Source organism: Perca flavescens, chromosome 10 (genome assembly GCF_004354835.1).
Source record: "Perca flavescens isolate YP-PL-M2 chromosome 10, PFLA_1.0, whole genome shotgun sequence".
In the NCBI taxonomy this organism is placed as follows: Eukaryota; Metazoa; Chordata; class Actinopteri; order Perciformes; family Percidae; genus Perca; species Perca flavescens.
In genome coordinates, this window is record NC_041340.1 from 14438774 (window position 1) to 14458106 (window position 19333).

The window sequence follows — 19333 nt, forward strand, 5'->3', positions numbered from 1 at the left end:
AATAGCTTTTTTCTTCTTTGCTCTGCAAAGTTCACCACAAACTGATCAAGATATTTTTGAACATAAACTGAAGGGTTGATGAATAGATACCATGATTTGACTGTATACCTTAGGCTTTGCTTGCTAAAAGAGCATCTGTATATAATACTGCTGTACATACATGAGCATGTAATACCTCCATTACTGCTAACTTTGCCTAATTAACAAGTGTAGAAACGACTGCCTGGGCCTACAACTAGTTTTTCATTTTCTAGCTGATTCCTAAAATGGGGAAGACACCAAAGCTTTCATGTAACTGGGGTTTGATATAATCGGAGGGTTATACTGTACGTAGCTGTGCTCATCAGTCCAGATCCTCACAGTGCAAACAGTGAGGATGTTGTCATCTGTGTTACTCGAGGCAGGAAGCATTTACAATATGTACTAAACAGGAGTGAACATAAAGCAGGAGCTGGAGGAGAGTTTTTGACCTTGTACAGATTAAGTCCAGGTGGCCGAGAGCTGCAGCGCTGATAGCCCATTTGCATTAAGGCAGATAGATGTGTAAACAGTCCTGGCGTTGAAACGGTTGTCTCTCTCTTGATGCACACACACACACACACACACACGCTGTAGGCATGAGAGTGAGTGGTGCCCAGGGAGACAAACACTCCTTGTGTTGGGCTGAACTCAAAGGGAGTGTGCCCCGCGGCCATCCTCTTCCTCGCCACCTTTCCTTCAACACAGTTCTCAAAGATAGTGAGGAAAAGCCCAGAGGAATTGTGCATTCAAACCACCCAATCAGCACCCGGTAACGTTTCAGGTGCCTTCTTTGCTCTAAGCCATTTTACGGGCTGTACGGCGGGGGCTTCTCATCAGGATGGTTGTGAGGAGGAGAGTAGCGTGGAGGGATCATGGTGGGCCACAGGTGGCTGGCTCCAGACTGGGAGTCATCCGACAGGCCGGAGGAGTCCGGGAACATGTAGGAGCCCTGCGGGGAAGACAAAACATTCATTAGAATGACCTGTTCAAGAGTTTGGTTTAAGAATAACTGCTGACTAAATCACTGTATACAGTACAGGCCAAAAGTTTGGACACACCTTCTCATTCAATGCGTTTCCTTTATTTTCATGACTATTTACATTGTAGATTCTCACTGAAGGCATCAAAACTATGAATGAACACATATGGAATTATGTACTTAACAAAAAAGTGTGAAATAACTGAAAACATGTCTTATATTTTAGATACCTCAAAGTAGCCACCCTTTCATGAGGTAGTCACCTGAAATGGTTTTACCTTCACAGGTGTGCTTTGTCAGGGTAAATTAGTGGAATTTTTGCCCTTATTAATAAAAAAGCAAAGGGTGGCTACTTTGAAGAATCTAAAATATAAGACAAGTTTTCAGTTATTTCACACTTTTTTGTTAAGTACATAATTCCATATGTGTTCATTCATAGTTTTGATGCCTTCAGTGAGAATCTACAATGTAAATAGTCATGAAAATAAAAAGGAAACGCACTGAATGAGAAGGTGTTTCCAAACGTTTGGCCTGTACTGTATGTGATTTTGTTTGATTATTTAAAGTGGCTCTGTACCTGCAAGTCGTAGGCAGTGTAAGGTGGCAGGCAGGGGGCAGTGTTGTAATATGAGTTGAGGGTGGTGGTGGGTGGAGGAGGCTGTGAGGGGACTGGAGCTGTGATGGTCTCCGGTTCAGATGTGCTCTCTGAGACAGCCGAGGGAGTCTGACAGGAAAAATATTGGTCAGTTTCTGTCGGTTCAATCACCAGAGACTTACAAAACAAAAGCCTTAACATCAGTTCAATACGTTATTTCAACGCATTCAGCAGAATTTACACTCAGTTGCCGGATGGTGTCTTCTCTTCTTTGCTGGTAAATATATATATATGTACCCACCATGTCTTTGAAGCCTCCCAGCACCGCAGCAGTAATGATGCCCAGAAAGAGAGCCACGATGTTGAGGATTGTAGCGGACCACAACAGGTGATAGAGGTGCACCACGTCCTCGCAGCTCTTCACATCTGTGTATTCATGGTAGCCTCCAATCACCTCTACACGGCTAGCCCAGTGGGTGGAACAGAGAGGGAGACGGCATACAGTCAAGCCACAAAAAGTCCATAATGAAAGTTTTTCTTTTTTGTATTCAGGACACAATGAAAGACATACAACATGTTTTAATTTATAGATATTAATGAGTCAATGAGAGCTTGAGACACAGAGGATATGAATGGGTGTTTGGCCGAACACGAAGAGGACATGAAGTGGAATTGGCACACTAAAAAAAAAAAAACATGAGTTGATCATTAATGGCCGATATGGTTCTAGAAAAAAAAAAGGAACCTACTTCCAAATCATGGATGATTTCCTAAACTTTTTCAAAACATCTTTATTCTGAAGTCCCATAAGAGGATGTTCTCTGCAACAAAGGTTAAAAGAAAACAAACATTCTTGTTCTAATACAATCAACGTTGCAGTGCAAAAAAATCTCCCACAAAAATGGCACAACGGTACACATAAAAAAATCCAAACAATCAAAGCAACACAGCAAAGTAAGTAGCTACTGATTCAGAGGGTTGTCGGCATACTCACTTCCCGCAGTTATAGAGGTCGCAGCAGTAACAGGTGTTGCCCTTCACACGCAGGTTACATGTGCGCGATGATGTCTGACAGGGCACCTGAAGGACAAAATTCATTTTAAATTATTAGTCTTTTCACTTTGGGTCGACTTGTGGCTCTTAACAACGTCCCTACACAAGGGCAAGGCTAACAATTACACATACACTGAGTATGAATTCATTGTATTTCTGTAAACAGAAAGTTAATTATGTGTTTCTTACATCACGTTCAGTCCCACTGGAGTGATACTCACAGCGGCCAGCATACAGAGGCCTGAGGTCCTGCCGTACAATTAAAATTAACATTTTAACACATTTTACTGCACAATTCATCACTGGTCTACTGATAAACACACACTGAATTAGAAGAAACAAAAAGAGACAAGAACTCATTCGTGATTAGTGCTGCATGATTAATGACTGCGTTGTTAATCATGAGTGAACTCTGGTTCATCAATCAAAACCACTTAGAAAGCTGGTAAGCAAGGCTGGATTATTAACTGGGTAAAGCAGGACACCGCCCTTTGTGTTTATTATGCACTTAACTGTGCCGCCCTACAGTTGATGTATGTATAGTTGAGGCAAAGCAAGAAAGGATTGTGTCCTTTGGCACCAAAAATGTGATTTAGTTGTCAATGTATCAATGTAACAGTCAGAAAAATGATAATGGATAATCATCGGACAGCGTCACATCATCTCTGCAGTCTGTCACTGCATCATATTACTAATTCCTTTTCATGCAACAGTAAGGCTCTTTGTAGTTCAGTGTACAAAAAAACTATCTGAAAAGAAATGTCCCATTTTCCAATTCACTGACGCCACTGGCAAATGAAAACCTGCTAATGGTGCTGATCTCATAATGGTGCTGACCTCCCTTTTCACCCAGTAAACCTATGTTAGCATAATTGTTTAAAGATTGCATTAGTGGTTATGTTATTGTTTGAAGTATTGTGCATCATGGAGAATAATCTCCTACTACAAAATAATTTTTTCTTGCTGAGAAGGGTGCAGCAGCTGCTACTGCCGACCATATGTGAGCAATGCCCTTGCTGAAGGGAAGACGTTTTACTGTATGTCTCATGCAGACAGAGTCTATTAAGGTTTAATGGGGATGACATTGATTAATCAGCTTGTTATAAGTCAGGGCATAAGTGTTATCCATATTTATAATTTATCAGTTGGGTTATATTAAGTAGAAGCTTCAGTGATACTTACAATGTGCCTGGAAGCAAACACTCCATCAACAATAGCACAGCAGAAGGCAGCCACCACTCCGAAACTGATGAAGACAATAGATGCCACTAACTGTGAAAGAACACATCATATGCATCACTCATCATCACACTAAAATGATTTTGAGACTATAAACTCAATTTTTTCATAATTTGAATTGCTTCCTCTCACCACTTTTGTATTGGGTTACATTCTCAACAATGACCTGTATCATCCTGCAAAACATGGTAACAGCGCACTGCGGTCGTCACCCAGCTCCAGTGGCGTTTGTGGCTGGCACGGTGCACAGCTCTTTTTTGGCCATTTTGAGCCTTTATTTTTGACAGGACAGATAAAGACATGAAAGGGGAATGACATGCAGCAAAGGGCTGCAGGTAGGAATCGAACCTGGGCCCAGAGTAAACCTCTATATATGGGTGCTTGCTCTACCAACTGAGCTATCTGGGCGCCCTGTGCCCAGCTCTTTATAGGCACTGCAACCCTTAATCCCCCGCACACTTCCCTAACGCTCCTCCTTTCATTCCTTAATGAACGACAGCAGCATGTATTCAATTACACATCACCCCACCCTGTCTGCGGCCAGCCAAACTCACAGGAAGGAGGCTCCAACAGCTCCAACAGCTAGAGGTAACAGGGATTTATGCCTGTGCCAAGCTTTCTACAACACTAACATGAATACACCTGTAAGCATTTGATTGAGAAACCAAGGGATTGTCAACATTGTGTTTATGATTTGGCAAAGGTGTTGATAGTTAGTCGAGTTGTCGTTCTTAGTTTTTTACTCTGAAGGACTTGGCCCTCCAGCAACACATTATTTTCTGCAAAACTAACAACAGTTTGAGTTATTTTAAATTTATGAATTTCTGTTTTGCTCTCTTGTGTGCTCCTCTCACTGGTTTGAAGAGGACAGGGCTTAGCTGGAAAACTGTAACGTCTCAATGAGGCCCTCAGGAGCAACATTTGAATCAAAGTCTGAGTTGTGGGGTTTGCTTAAGCTGCAAGGCCACTGTTAATCAAAAACAAGAGTCCTAATGAAGCAGGCTTTGTTGAAGCAGCAGGTTTGAGAGGTGGCGCCCCGCCAAATCTCGCGAGAATCCCGACTTGCCTTACGGCACGACGTCACATACAACAGCAACAAGAAGCAGCCTCTATGGAATACACTAGCACGCATTTCAGACGTGAATTATGGCAGAGTCGACGAAGAAAGCGCGGTCTGAAGAGTCAAGGAAAAGAAAACGAGAAACTGTGGCCGGTTTATTCCTCGACGCGGAAGGTCCGGGGTTCATCTCCAACCTGTGACAGTTTTCCTCCATGTCTTTCACCCTCTCTCTCCCCTTTCATGTCTCAGCTTTCCTATCGAATAAAGGCAGAAATGCCCACAAAAAAATAAAAATAAATAAATAAAACGACCGCGTGAGAAACCAGACAAAAGTCCCACTCGGCCAGGCTTTCATTCGTTGGCGAGAGCTAAAAAGCAGCAAAGGTAAGGTTAAATACAAGTACTCCACAGTGACTCTAGGGCTCGCTGTTTGACAAAAATGGAAACTGCATAGTATGCCTTTAACTTTGATTGTTACACACTTAGTGATTATTATTTGATGTTATAGTGAAATAGTAAGGTCAGTAAGACCCTTTACTACATGGAGTGGATTCATACCTACATGTATCATCTATGTACCCTTTGACTTTGTTTGGACCATTTTTAAATCAATAAAATAATTTTAAATCAATATTTTTATATATATTTTTTATCTTTTACTCATAATCCTTTATTTTAAACTGTAATATAAAAAGGTGCACAGTTTGCTGCTGATGTCTGTTAACAGGATCATTTGTTGATTGTTTTCTATCAATTATGATTCACTTAATTTCTCCTATTTACAGGTATAAAAATTTAGAAAGCTATTCTTACCTCACTGAAAACACCTTTTTTTATTCATATGCTGATTTATTCTCTCAATTAGTCAATTAAAAATGCCAGATAATAGTGTGAATGTTTATCACAATTTCCCAGAGATTGTTTTCTCCAAGCAACAGTCCAAAATCAAAATATACAATATATTAATAATTCTTTTGCCAAGTACATTTACACATATGGGGAATGTATCCGCTGCATTTAACCCATCCTAACTAATTGGGAGCAGTGGGCAGCCTGTCAACATTCACACCTTAGTGGCTTAAAGCAGTGAATTGTCGGCATTTGTGCTTAAAATATAAATGAAGCGTTTAATTAATTATTAAAATAGTCAATTAATTTTCTGTAGGACAACTAATCATTTCAGCTCTACTGAAAATGTAACAATACAAAAGTCATGTGTGCTTCTAATACCCCAAACCATGAAATATATCAACACATGTTATTCTATGTAATAAAATGTTATGGGAAACAAGATATCAGAAGCAGCGTGGTGTAACTCGGTAAGTTGTGGGACCCGATGGCATCCAAACTGTGTGATGTGAAAAGGTGGCACAGTACAAACTCATTCTTCATTTCAGCCCTGACAGTCCCCGCCCGGCATCTTCCACCTGCTCCCTTCATCTGCAGTTTCCTTCCCCACATTCCGGTGTGGACATCTGCCCTCCTCCACTTACAACCTATTTCTATTTCTGGCTGCATCTCCCTTGAAGCCCGGACGTCTCAGGCCAAGTGGGACTCACAGTCTGGGTCGGGTCTGCTATGTCTATTGTCACATTGACAACATAATCAGGCCTGTGTATCATTAACTGGGAATGATACGCAGTTTAATGATAGTTTTCTGTGACTATAAAGACAAGGAGACACCAAGGACTGAAAGTGATCTCAATGCACAAAGGTAATATAAATCCTCTTACCATCTGCCTCTTGTTCTCTATCAAATGAGCGCCAATAATTCCCAGAAAAGAGCCAAAGCCCAGCTGGAAAGAGAGAAAATAGCCGTTAGGGCATTTATCTAATTTGACCATAAAGCTTTGATTTCATACTGCAGTGAGATAAATCAAGTGTTTCTGTCATACCCTGGAGAAACACTTTAGCATGTTTACAATGTTATGAACTATTCACAATCTCTGTACATTACATGTTATCTTAATGATTTAAACTATGAATATGATTAATTTGAGGTTGAAATTAGAAGAGGCATCTTTGGAAATGCAGCTGACATTACAGGGGCTGGTTTCATGGTCGCTCTTTACTTTCAGCAGAACGCTAAAAGCTGAGTACTGTGAAGAAAACACATTTATGGACTGAGATACTTCGCCTCACTCAGCCCATAATGATACTGATGCTGAATAATGAATGTGGGGAAAATTCAACCCTCAGAGACCCTTCAGTAATTAGGTTCATCAGGAGCGGGAAGAGCTGGCTGAAAGCACTCTCACTTCACTGACACTTCGCTCATTATGAACTCTGACAGGGGACAGGCCTGTTGCTGTTGCATGCAGGTGTGAATGTGCACTCACAATGACTCCTGGGTAGTAGCCACCCACTGTGATGTTCTGCGTCCTGGTAGTCGCTGCCAGGCCAAAGATGAGGATGAGCACAGATACGATGAGCAGCAACACTGTCACTATTATGGATTTCCTCTTCCTCCTCTTAAAGGAACCTAAAAAAACACAAATGAGTGCACATTAATGTTGTGACATGAACAGGAAAGTGATGTGAAATTAAAGGATGTGACTGCAACTAGACTCCACCACAAGAATTGATGCAATGGGAAGTAGTTAAAGAGACATGTGATTGGACTGGAGTTTCATGTATATGACAATAAACTAAACTAGACTTGATTTGAAAAACATAAAACAAAGTGCCCAACTTTAACTTTACATATTCATATATGATATTCATATATGTTGCTTTTCTTTAATCACAGATGGTTTGATTACCGGTAAGTGTGAAAACTTCCTGACATGCTCCAAATGTTCGGTTGATTCAACAATTTGCAGCCATTTACAATTACTTTCCATCATTATATTTACATTTATGTGGCTTTTTCTCTTGATTTGTGTCAAAAATGTAAATTAACAGCTTTGAGATGTTCATCATATAATAACATAACACAGCCTCTTCAAGTATTGCTGTCCGAGACCTTTGTTGAATATAATTCCCTTTCTCTCTCCTCATATCCAGTCAGCTCTTTGCAGTATTCTGTCTAATACAGGCATTCAAGTTTTTGAATACTTTTACAGGCAACATACTATACGATACATGTATGCATCCTGTCAGGCCAGGTAACTGTATATTTGTAAAGCAGAGTTTTCATCCTTTACTGAAATCAAATGAGTTCACTTAATTGGCAGTACAACAAATATTGATAGGAAGTTGCCTTGGTGAGCTCACAGTGCACAACATACTAATAATACAACCATCATTTACACAAGAGAATATTCAAATACATAACAAAATGTGCATTAAGCAAAAATTAAATACCTGACAATGTGTGAGAGGTTTGTAATTCAGAAGTCAAATAACCAAACATATAAACAATATGCATCATCAACTACAAAGACAACCATAAACTAAAAACATAGTGCCAAAGGTTTACACCATTCAAGGGCCAAATAGCCTTAAGAAATGTGCTTCTTTTAAACTCACTCTGAACTCCTTTCAGAGGGCATTTATTTAAAGAGCTGCTAGCTGAATATCATCCCTAACAATATTCAGGGCCTTTTGGTGAAGTCAAACAATATAAACTGAAGAGATGGACAGGAGGAAGTGGCCAGTCATTTTATTTTAGATGCAGTGTTAACTATTTTCTCTAATGCATTTGTTCCAGCAGTAGTCAGGCTGATCTACTCCATCTATTTTTTTATTACCTCTTGTTGTATTTGTTCTTTCAGAAAGCTCATCACAGGATCGTCCACGTCACTTCTAAGTTATGTTTTATCCATTTTCGGAAATACGGAGTTGGCAAGCCACAGACAGATTTCACTGCTACTGAATTATGATGCTCCAACCTGGAGATTAATAAGAACTCACTACACCGAGCAGGGAAAACACATAATGTCTGTCAAGTTTTCTCACTAGGGTGCCTGCATGATGACAGCCTCTGAGATTAATGATCTAGTAGTCTCGCTATCTAGAAATTCACAGTATACAATCTTGAAGAGCTGGAAATTATATTACAAAAACAATTATATTCTCATGAAATTAAAGTTACTCTGGGATTGTGTTCATTGTAACACTGTATTGTAGATTGTTTTAATTTCCTGGTCTCAAATGCTAGATTACAGTTATTTGCGACAACATGAGGATGTATTGCATTAGTAGATGCAAAGAACACATCATCCAATGCTAGCTTTAAGGTCAAATATTTTGCCACTTTATATATTATCCGATTGTCAACAGTTTTACGCAAAAACATTGTTGACACATTTTATTTAATCAATGTCCTCTGGCTCTAACTCAAAATCATGGGTAGATTTGTTTACTACTGTAGTTCTACCTGAGACCAGGGGACTACAAGTATACATTTAAGCACCGGTAGCCTACTGTTATTTGACTTACAGTAAATACTACTCATGTAGAGGTAAGATTACTTCTGCTTACTCAAATACTATTACAAAGTAAATATTTGAAGATAAATATTTCAATATGATTACACCACCAACCTATCTTTGCCTCTCCTCTCCAGTCCAGTCCAATGATGCTCTAATAAGTGACCACTTTTCTTTCTCCAACCTTGCCTTACAAAGAATAAGAAGTCTAGAGCACTTATGATCCTACTGTGTCAACATTCTAGTAGCCTACTATTGAGAATTACCTGTTGGGCAAGAGTCTACTAAAATGTTGTAAATATATTCACAGATTTTCTCCTATAGCCTACACGAATGGACCATTTCATTCCTTTAATTTTTATGGAAGCAGCCGAGCATCCCACAGCACAGCAGTCGCTGCACCTGCAGTGACGCGCTGCGGCCTGGACTAGAAAGAAAAAAAACAACGCTCTGATGATGCAACGAGTGTTTTGTCTGCTTTTGTGAGAGAGAGAGAGAAAAACATACCGTTACTGGTTTAAACCGACAAAAATAACAAATACTAATTGCCTAAATGTTTACCTTAGTGTGTGAAACAATTAAAAGAAGCATCCAGCGTTCAACACCGTCCCCGCAGTCAGTGTGGTCAAACGAATATATATTATTGAATTGATGAAACCTGCAGCAGACACGCCATTGACCTTGCACACACCTACCCATGCTTGTTTCAGACAGGGTCAGTCCGCTGGATTGAAGGCTCTGAGCAGGAGGCATGCTGGCTAGAGACGCTGTTTCAACGCAGTCCGCCCGGACGATCCTCTTGCTTATAATTAAACAATAGTCACGACTCAACGTTACTCGCTATATATTTTAGAGCTAACTGTGTACAATCGTGAGCTAACGCAGACGGCGTGCTCGCTTGCTGTGGCATTCTCTGACAACAGCCCTCCGTCCCCGCCGAGCCCCGAGTCCGTCTCATTTACATCCCCGCGGCTGTTGATACGTCCGCCGGTCTCCGTCCTCACAGTGTGTCGGTGTCGGGACGGTGGTGGGTCGCCGCTGCTGCTGCTGCTGCTGGCTGTGTGTGCGCATGTCACACACATAGGCTACTCAAAAAGTACACAGTCGTTACTTGTACTTGTTTCAAAGCAAACCATAGGCTACTACTCATAGGCTATAACATAGTATCAGTTTCTACCGAAGTAGGCTACGTGACCGTTATACCGCCATGTTCGTCATGTACTTTCCATTACAACAACAAATGTTGACTCGTCAGATAATTAATTTGATATTCTCATAATACTATCGTCTCTGTTCTGTCGATTATACTGCTCTGTATGTGTCGTTACTGTGTTACACAGACTTGGAGCTCCCTGTTGTGGTTTGGTAGAAAGTAAAAGTTGGAGCTGACGCAGGTCAGTGTTCAGGCCAAGCATCGAGCGCCATCGTCTGTCAGAAATAGACGTTGCGTTCAAGAGTGCATTCAAGAGACTTTCAGGGAGCAGGTACGTTTGACCATAGACTAGTCCTGAAGACATTTTTTTTATGTAGGCCTACACAATTCCATCTGGTCCAAAATAAAAAGGAACCCATGCTTTTTTTAGTAGCCTATCTTAGATTTTACTTTAGGTAAACTATAAAGGCGGAATGTAGGCTACTATACATAGGCCTACTTCATTTGTTGTAGGCTACCAGCATTAAAAAAAAAGAAAATCCGGGGCGACCTCTAGCTCACCCAGTAGAGCGTGCGCCCCATGTAGGCTGAGTCCTTGGCAGCGGCCCGGGCTCAAATCCGACCCGCGGTCCTTTGCTGCATGTCGTCCCTCCTCTCTCTCCCCTTTACTGTCTACTTCAAGCCATAAAAAGCCCAAAAAATAATCTTAAAAAAAGAGAAAATCCAGGTATGATTCTATGATCAGATATGAAACTGAAAATGCACAGTCAGCAACAACAACAAAAATCAAAGAGGTAAAATAAACAGGAAACCATACTTAGATAGACATTTAGATTTAAATATGTTGCCTAGATTATATTTTTTAGTTCTCTCTTTTTGCACATTTCTCTCGCCCTTTTTTTTTTTTTTTTTTTACCTTGGTTGCAAGTTTATTTGTCACATCGACAGGGCTATTGCTTCCTATGTTTTTTTCTGGGAATTAGTTTTTGTACCAATGCAAAATAATTAAAACATCACAAAATGCTCTTTTTTAACTCATTGTGCTATTGCGGTGCACACAGTTGCCTGCTTTTTTTTTTTAAACAACACATTTGTATTTTTACAGCTACATCCTATGATGTCACTGTCATGTTGCTTAAAAAGCATAAACTCTGCCCAAATTACATGACAGGAAGGTCTGTAATCTGTTCGATGAAACAAATGTAAACTAGTTTGTTCCGAAGCAACCGATTGCTTTTGTTAGGTGTACATGATGGCTAAGAGGCAAACAATTAACTGAAGGGCAGCTGATTTGATCCCAAGGCACTCTGTTTAAGGTATGCAAACATACTATACAGCTAACAGTGCTCTTGAGCAAGGCACTGGAACTTCCCAAATTGTTCCAAATAAGGCTGGATTATTGAACAAGCAAACTGAGCATCTTTATTGACTGTGTAATCAAATTACCACACATTTTGGTCAGGTAGGTTAATAGGGGCCCAGCAACTAATTTGTGCCCTGCCCCCTAGCAGGTTAACCCGGCCATGCAGTTTGCCCTGCACAAATGCACATACCCACTAGGGACAATGCATGGAATATGTAGTTTGTAACTGCATGTAAGAAGCCATAAATACCATTTTGAATGACAAATCCTTTTTAGATCATTCCTCTGCATGGACAGGTGCATGCAATTAATGCTAACCAGTAAAGTGTTCTGGTGATTTTTGCTTTTCTGCATATGTCCTTATGTGGAGAGAAGAATCACTGGCCTCCACTTTAAAATTCACACACACATAAACACACAAAAACACACAAGAACACGTGCACGTTTTTGCCGCGCAAATCTCAAAGAACAGATTTTTTTCCATGACGCAATTTCTCTTTTCATGTAAAGAAGCAGAAAAAAAGTCCCCCAATCCCCCCCTCTCCCACTTTTTACATGGGGTAACAAAACGTTACGTGACCGGCGTGCAGATGGGATCAGGAACGAGGACATGTTGAAGTTCTCCAGAGGGGAGCTTATGGTAAGCAGTTGCTGAAGGAGTCTATGGAGCTGCTGGCGTTGGCAACTGGATCAGTATGCATGAATGTGAAGAGACAATAGCCTACACAATATTTAATTTATGATTCTTCTGTTTCATGCTGAATATAGGCCCGGTCAACAATAAAATAATACATATATATTTTTTTTATTTAACACGTCAATTGTCCCGAGTGTCTTTGTGCACATACAGTATGCAGCCACAGGCATTGACCACCGTGTCTTGTGTTGGGATAAGCTATAAATATTGTATTCAGGTTTTGCTTCAGACTTAGCCCTATCAGACAATGGCTGATGGTGTGCGTGTACTGAATGCAGTGCTGTGACCCAGGCCGCTGCCAAAACGTCTCTAGGACAAAAAAAAGCACTTTGTATCCCACCCCCAGTTTTTCTCTGTCCAGCGTTCATTCACTATGATGCGCGCTTAGTTGCAAGAGGTTCGCCACACCCGGTCCCTTTTACACGCCTAAAACTTTTTAATGAAATCCCCAAATACTTTTTGACTAAGATTATTTTTTTCCTCTGGGGTACAAGAGGGCTTTCGACATATTAAGACGCGTTTCTATTGCAAAGAAAACTTCAGGTATGTCAGATTCATTGAAATTCTATTTGTTACAACTCTAGCCTATACTAATTATTTCTTGTGTGTGATTGCAGATTGAGTTATTCAGATAGCTTGGCATTGTTGTGAAAAGTTTTGATCATGTTGTTGAGCTTGAAAAGTTTGCAGTCTAAAGAGGTGTCGCTTTAAGTCAATAGCATGGTAGATGTGATTAGTTTAACAAGTACCTTTTCCTTCTGTGAAGAATATGGAGCCCAGTTCCACAGAGGGAGGAGCTGATGAGACGCTCCTTAAAAATCATCCACCAAGTCTTGTAAGTGCTGACATTAAATAGAAAACATAACTTTATAATCACTTTATTCACTGAAGCAGATGCAGTAATTAAGGAATCGCTTCCACTAGCACAGGATTTGTTTTTAATAAACAGCAGAGTTGAGTTATTAACTCATTAATCAAGTGGGTTTTATTGGCACCAAACCCAAAGCATAACCGCATTTTAAACATTTAACAGCAGATACTTTTAAAAAGCCAAAAAACTCTCACGAATGAATTGACTTTTCAGTGACACTCTCAAGCATCCTGTGGTTCCTCTGGGATCTGTGTGTCCTGGCCTCTGGATGCTGAGAGTCAGTGAGTAACATCTGGCTGTCAAAGTGACCCTCCAGCTCTGCTGTCTGCAGCTGCTGCTCCAAGCAGGAGGGTCCACTCAGAGGAGGTCAGCTCTCCCAACGAGTGCCAGAGAGGTCACCAGCGGGTTTATAATTTGCAGAAACAGGGGACACGACCATCAGTGTGATGTTCATTAACATGCAGAGCACTCTCTGGCAGTTTATATCGTCGGTCATACTCGGATCAGAAGGCATGCCATTTTTTTCCTGCAGCGATTTGAAAAGAAAATAGGTTGACTGCAGAACTTAGCAGTTGAGAATATGTGTGGTGAGGGCTTTTTCTCTCCTTCTTCTTTCCACCAGCCTCACAAAGTGATACTGAAACATGGCCAAGAGTTGGAGGAAGAGCAAGAGGAGTTGGCAGAGCATCAGCCTCTAGAGCAGGAAGACCTGAACTTTGAGAGATGGAAGCGCAGGCCGTTACCCGAGAGGACGCTCCACCAGAAAATAGTTGACATTAAGACATACCTGTGGAATGCAGAGACCAAGGAATTCATGGGTCGCTCTGGGAAGAGCTGGAGTGAGTTAACGATAAAGACACGTTCTATGTTATTGATGTATAACGGGGGGGGGACATTTGGATGAATTCAAAAGTACTTTATTTTATACTGCATGTGTCCAATAATTACAGATCAAATGTTGAATGCTTTACAGTTTGAATTGTGTTAAACTAGAGCACACATGGTGTTTGAATGTCCTTAAAAGATGCACTTAGGGATAGTTTAGGGGGTTAGAAATGTCTCTCCAGTCCAGGAACTCTGCTCACTGTGCTGCTAGTGTGTGTGTGTGTGTGTCCTTATGCTCAATGTTTACATAGGTGCATGGACAATTCAGAGTGGCCCGACAAAAACAGACTGCCTGGGGACGTATCCCCAGCGGGAGCTCACTGTCCCGGGCCTCGCATTGGCCGGGAATCACATTCCTCTACATCTTACCATGCTCTCCACAGCCTCTTTCCCAAAGCCTTGGCGACCCCGTCGCTGAACTTAACATGCTTATGGCCCCTCAGTTGCAGATAAATACTTAAGAGATGCTCTTGTCTTTTTTTATCCATAGAAGCTCACTGCCAAATTGAGCTTTGGTGCAGGCAAACTTTATTTGGCAGCAGCGACAGACTGGACAAATTTGTTGAGTCAATGATGATGGAGCAGCCTCTTGGTATTCCAGGGTAGCTGCTATGTGACGCTGTTGAGCCCCCTCCCTTAGGTCCACTGTACACAATGGCAAACATGATCCAAATGAGTGTAGAGAGAATATACAGTATAAGGAAAGAGTGTGTTACTTGCATAAGCTGAAATCCTGGATCCCAGGCAGGGCTAAAAGCTCATTTCAGCTACAAAACCAGTGTGTGCACACTTGTGGAGAGGAGTGGGGCCCATGTGTCTGATGAAGAAAGGCCCTGAGTTGAAGTCTGTGCTGTGTGTCCTGTGAGACGAGTGTGTAACAGGGACACAATACCAGAGTGGGGTGATTTGGGTTCCTTGGAGCTGGCCGAGCCTCTATGACTGCAAAAGACCTTCACTATGATGGCAACCGGAGGTTCACTGTGTTCCTGAGTGAAAGGACAGCTGGGAGAATTCTCACTGAGCTCAAACAGAAAGGTCTTTGTGGCTCCGGGGACGCAAGGCTGGCTGCAGCTAGTCCCCTGTGAAATTGCCCGCACAGCAAAAGCCATTTAATTTAGGGCACGTTTGGCTAAATTAGTTGCTAATGAACTGTTAATTGAAAATTGCGGAACAATGATAGTTCTTTGGGGTTTCTTTGTTATGGGGTTTTCACATTAGCTCAGTACAGTGGATTTTATAGCAAAACTGTAAGTTATTATTAGTTATTCACAAAGGGGGGGGACAGCAATTTTGTAGTAAACAAATTAGTGACCATCCTGATCAGGGACAGTAGCTGGAGTCCAGACAGACCACACAGTCCAAGCAAAAAAGGAAATCCTTAATGCTTCATTGTTCTTCTCCACTCGGAACAGAGAAATGATTTGTTGAGAGATGTGTTGTCTATTATGTAACCACCTTTGTGCAAATACTGCACCAGAAATGTTCACTCTTTTTTTTTTTTTACTCCTCTTTCAGGCCTCATCCTTCTCTTCTACACTGCACTTTATGTGTTTCTCGCAGCCATGTTTGGCGGTTGTATGTTTTGCCTCATGTGGTCTATTAGTCCCTACCATCCAACCTTCAATGATAGAGTGATGCCACCAGGTAAATATAACCCTAAATTCAAAACACTCCACTGCATGCTTGGCTGTCATTTTCCACTCGTCTCTCTGCTTGACTGTCCTTCAGTCTGTTGCATCTATTTGAGTCTCAGCACAGTTGACTGTCTCTGGGTCTCCACTGGCAGGTATGACGATGTCTCCACACCTAGAAGGCCATGAGATTGCCTTCAACGCCTCTGATCGCAAATCCTGGAAGAAGTACGCAAAGTCTATGGATGAATATCTAAGACGTGAGTTGGTTGATTGTGGGGCATGATGTTAAAGTTGAAGGGGGGTGGGAGGGTCAGAGGAGGTTGTCGAGTTTGTTTAAAATTAAGCGGGCATGCAATGAGTTAATCCTCATCTTCACTACCTTTGTCCCCTTTTTCCATTTGGTCCTTGCAGAGCATGCTGGGAAGGGAAGCCTCTTTGTGGGCAGAGTGCAGCCATTCAAGTCGTTTTTTTTCTTCTCACCCTGCTTTTGTCAAGTTTCCTTAATCAGAGGCCTGAATCTGGCAGAGCATTGCTGTAGCAAAGGTTTATTTATGCCGGCCTCTCTCATTCTCCCTCCCTCTCTGCTTCTTTCTCCCTGCCCTCCATTTTCAGCGTATAACGATGGCGCGCAGGAGAAGAAGAATATTCGCTGCACACAGGACAGATACTTCATGCAGGACGACTTGGAGGAGAGCACAGAGCGGAAAGCGTGTCAGTTTAAGAGGTCCTGGTTGGGGGACTGTTCGGGGCTGCAGGACCCCCACTATGGCTATTCTCAGGGAAGGCCATGCGTACTCCTTCGAATGAACCGGGTAAGACGGGTTTCAGTTACCAAAACCTGTAAAACAGCACACTTAAGTACTAAGTACAAACAAAAGAGGGAACATAAAACAGCAGGAACACAGTGTGTTACCAGACTGTTGAATCTCACAGTTTTCTCAGTGAGTGACATCTTGTGGCCATTTCAGGGAGAGCATGAAGATTCATGACTTCATTTGTGCACTTACATTTTCTTTTATACAAATTAGAATTTTTTATTATTTATGCATAAAGACATTATCCTTGTTGAAGAAAACAAATAATAGCATGCCTAGGAAAATGAGAGGTTGTCCACACAGACATTTGTAAGCTACCAACATTTTAATCTATGCAATGTTTTGACCTACAAAGTTGGAGGACATGTCAAACCAAAATATAGAAGTATATATATAGAACTAAAAAAGAGAGACTTTCTACTCACTATTCTTACTTTTCAATAGATTCTTGGTTACTTACCTGGCCAGGGCAAACCGATAAATGTGACTTGTGGAGTAAAGGTATAGTAACCATCATCACACTCTTGCATGTAATTTTATCCCAGCGATAAGCAGCATGTCTGAAAATGTCAAGAAAACATAACTTTTTCCTCTTTCAGAAAGGACCTCCAGAAGCCTTAGGAGAAATCCAATTCTTTCCTAAAAGCATTTTTGACCTGAAGTACTATCCATATTATGGGAAGCTCAGACATGTGAGTGAAAGTTTCATTCTTGTGGATAACATAAAGACAATTTTATTTAGGTCTAAAATAACACCTGTCATGTCTTTATCTCTCGTGTATCTTCTGTCTCAGGTAAACTACTCTGCACCGGTGGTGGCTGTGCGTTTTGCAAGTGTGCAGTACGACACTCACATCCAAGTACAATGCAAACTGAATGGAAAGGGCATCATTAATGATTCACCCACTGACCGCTACCTGGGCAGTGTGACCTTCTCCTTGGATGTCGGAGCGTAAGGCGTAAGATATCGCTGCCAGCAGGATGCTCCCGTGACAATGAGGCAGGAAAATGTACAAGAAAAAAATTCTTTTGAACCATTATTTTCCATTTTATATGTATTTTCCCTCTCCTCATCTTTCACTCAAATATCCATGTCTTCTGCTGTGAAACAAATTCCCCAAGAAGTAGATAGTTACTCTTGTGTTTCCGTTGTATCTTTGTACCTTGAGCGTGCTACTGGCACCTGCACCCAAAACAAACAGTGCTGAGCACAAGACAAGTGCATAGAGTGAGTTTCAATTCCTGATATTTTGTAATGATTAGCAAGATTAATCAAACTAAATTACACTCTGCCCAATAGTTAGCATTTCTGGCTATGCAAATCCAATTATGACTTAAAACTTTACTAGGCGATTAGCAATATTGTTGTATCAGGTTAGATTATGGTTTTGTGTGACAACATGTACTAATTTGTTTTGAATTATATTTTTCAAACATGTATATTGTAAGAATGCAAAAAACTATCATGAAAACACTGAAAGCAGGACTTGTACTGTACTTACACAGTAAAAAAAAGACATAATAAATGATAATGAATGCAAATACACTATTACTATATTTTTGTTGAATAGAGCAGTATTATACATTTATGATAAAGCATCACAAGCCACTTCTTGCCTTCTTTTGTAAAAACATTTGCTTTTGAAATTGAAATACTACACAAGACTGATCAATAAAGATACATACTGTACTGTGAAATAGTTTGTGAAAGGTCTGTACCATTTTAAAAAGTACAACTATTTTGTGATAGAATTAATCCTGTATGAACTGTGCTACTAAACATGGTATCAATGTTGTATTTATTCCTATTATAGTTCTAATAATAAATACAATGTTCTGGTATGTCCTGTAAGTTTTCTTCCACATGGGACTGACACATAGGACAGACACATCAACTTAAAAAAAGCTTTCAACACATATATACTCTGTAATTTTTAGTAAAACGCTACAATTAGTAGTAGAGCTGGTCAATATGGAAAAAAACTAATATCACAATATTGTTGACCAAATACCTCAATATTGATATTGCGGCGATATTGTAGGGTTGACAATTGGTGCTTACAAAAACATATTTACACAATGAGACTTTTGGTAAATAATCATCATTAATGTGTTTATAATAACTAAGTGGGTACAGGCAAATAATAGAAAAGCTAGAACAGTCTGTACTTTACTGTAATCCAGCCATTAACACCGTCTAAGACGATATCCAGTCTCATATCACAATATCAATACAAAATCGATATATTACCTAGCTCTAATTAGTAGTTTAGTAATACTATAGTAGTTGTTCTGTTAAACCTTTGACATACATTTGGACATCCACTGTCTAACTAATTTCATGATAATTTTTATATCCTCTAAATTTATGATTGGTGTTGACAGTAGTTTTTACACATCACTAAGTTTATTTGGATTTCTGTTACTGGAGTTTTGGAGAACGGTTTTGGGCTTAAAAAGGGAATATACTGTATAATTAATGCGTTCTAACATAACTTTTTAAACATGAAATTAGTTGTAAAAAGGCTAAGAATCTACAGCCATGCTAGCTACTCTGTGAGGCACAGTGGAGCTTTGTGCTAAATGCTAACACAT

General features: G+C 40.5%; 2 protein-coding genes across 6 annotated transcripts; one reads left to right on the plus strand and one right to left on the minus strand.

The window, feature by feature from the left end:
* Positions 1–582: 582 nt before the first annotated feature.
* On the minus strand, positions 583–10740 carry tmem255a (transmembrane protein 255A). Of its 4 annotated transcripts, none has more exons than XM_028589997.1 (10): positions 10016–10740; positions 7287–7429; positions 6681–6743; positions 3831–3920; positions 2838–2897; positions 2590–2675; positions 2345–2416; positions 1897–2065; positions 1578–1724; positions 583–970 (listed from the first exon to the last, which is right to left on the minus strand). In XM_028589997.1, the coding sequence occupies exons 1-10, from the start codon at positions 10071–10073 to the stop codon at positions 827–829; spliced, it is 1032 nt and encodes a 343-aa protein (XP_028445798.1). In that variant the 5' UTR covers positions 10074–10740; the 3' UTR covers positions 583–826. The 4 variants fall into 4 exon arrangements, with proteins under 4 accessions (XP_028445798.1, XP_028445800.1, XP_028445801.1 ...); XM_028589999.1 differs by having other exon boundaries at positions 1897–2059; positions 10016–10739; XM_028590000.1 differs by lacking the exon at positions 2345–2416 and having other exon boundaries at positions 10016–10739.
* A 1582-nt stretch (positions 10741–12322) lies between these two features.
* atp1b4 (ATPase Na+/K+ transporting subunit beta 4) lies at positions 12323–18436 on the plus strand. 2 transcript variants are annotated; one of them, XM_028589085.1, is made up of 9 exons: positions 12323–12476; positions 13300–13368; positions 14027–14243; positions 15805–15933; positions 16076–16180; positions 16536–16735; positions 17183–17239; positions 17338–17430; positions 17533–18436. In XM_028589085.1, the coding sequence occupies exons 1-9, from the start codon at positions 12447–12449 to the stop codon at positions 17692–17694; spliced, it is 1062 nt and encodes a 353-aa protein (XP_028444886.1). In that variant the 5' UTR covers positions 12323–12446; the 3' UTR covers positions 17695–18436. The 2 variants fall into 2 exon arrangements, with proteins under 2 accessions (XP_028444886.1, XP_028444887.1); XM_028589086.1 differs by lacking the exon at positions 12323–12476 and adding an exon at positions 12888–13076 and having other exon boundaries at positions 17533–17851.
* The last annotated feature ends 897 nt before the right edge of the window (positions 18437–19333 follow it).

Coding starts and splice junctions, on each gene's coding strand:
- tmem255a (XM_028589997.1), bottom strand. CDS start 10,073: ATGCCTCCTGCTCAGAGCCTTCAATCCAGCGGACTGACCCTGTCTGAA. Junction 3,921..6,680: donor TAGAGAACAAGAGGCAGATG/GTAAGAGGATTT, acceptor GTTCTTTCACAG/TTAGTGGCATCTATTGTCTT. Junction 2,066..2,344: donor AAATCATCCATGATTTGGAA/GTAGGTTCCTTT, acceptor TTCCACCCACTG/GGCTAGCCGTGTAGAGGTGA.
- atp1b4 (XM_028589085.1), top strand. CDS start 12,447: ATGTTGAAGTTCTCCAGAGGGGAGCTTATG. Junction 14,244..15,804: donor TCGCTCTGGGAAGAGCTGGA/GTGAGTTAACGA, acceptor CTCCTCTTTCAG/GCCTCATCCTTCTCTTCTAC. Junction 15,934..16,075: donor TGATAGAGTGATGCCACCAG/GTAAATATAACC, acceptor CTCCACTGGCAG/GTATGACGATGTCTCCACAC.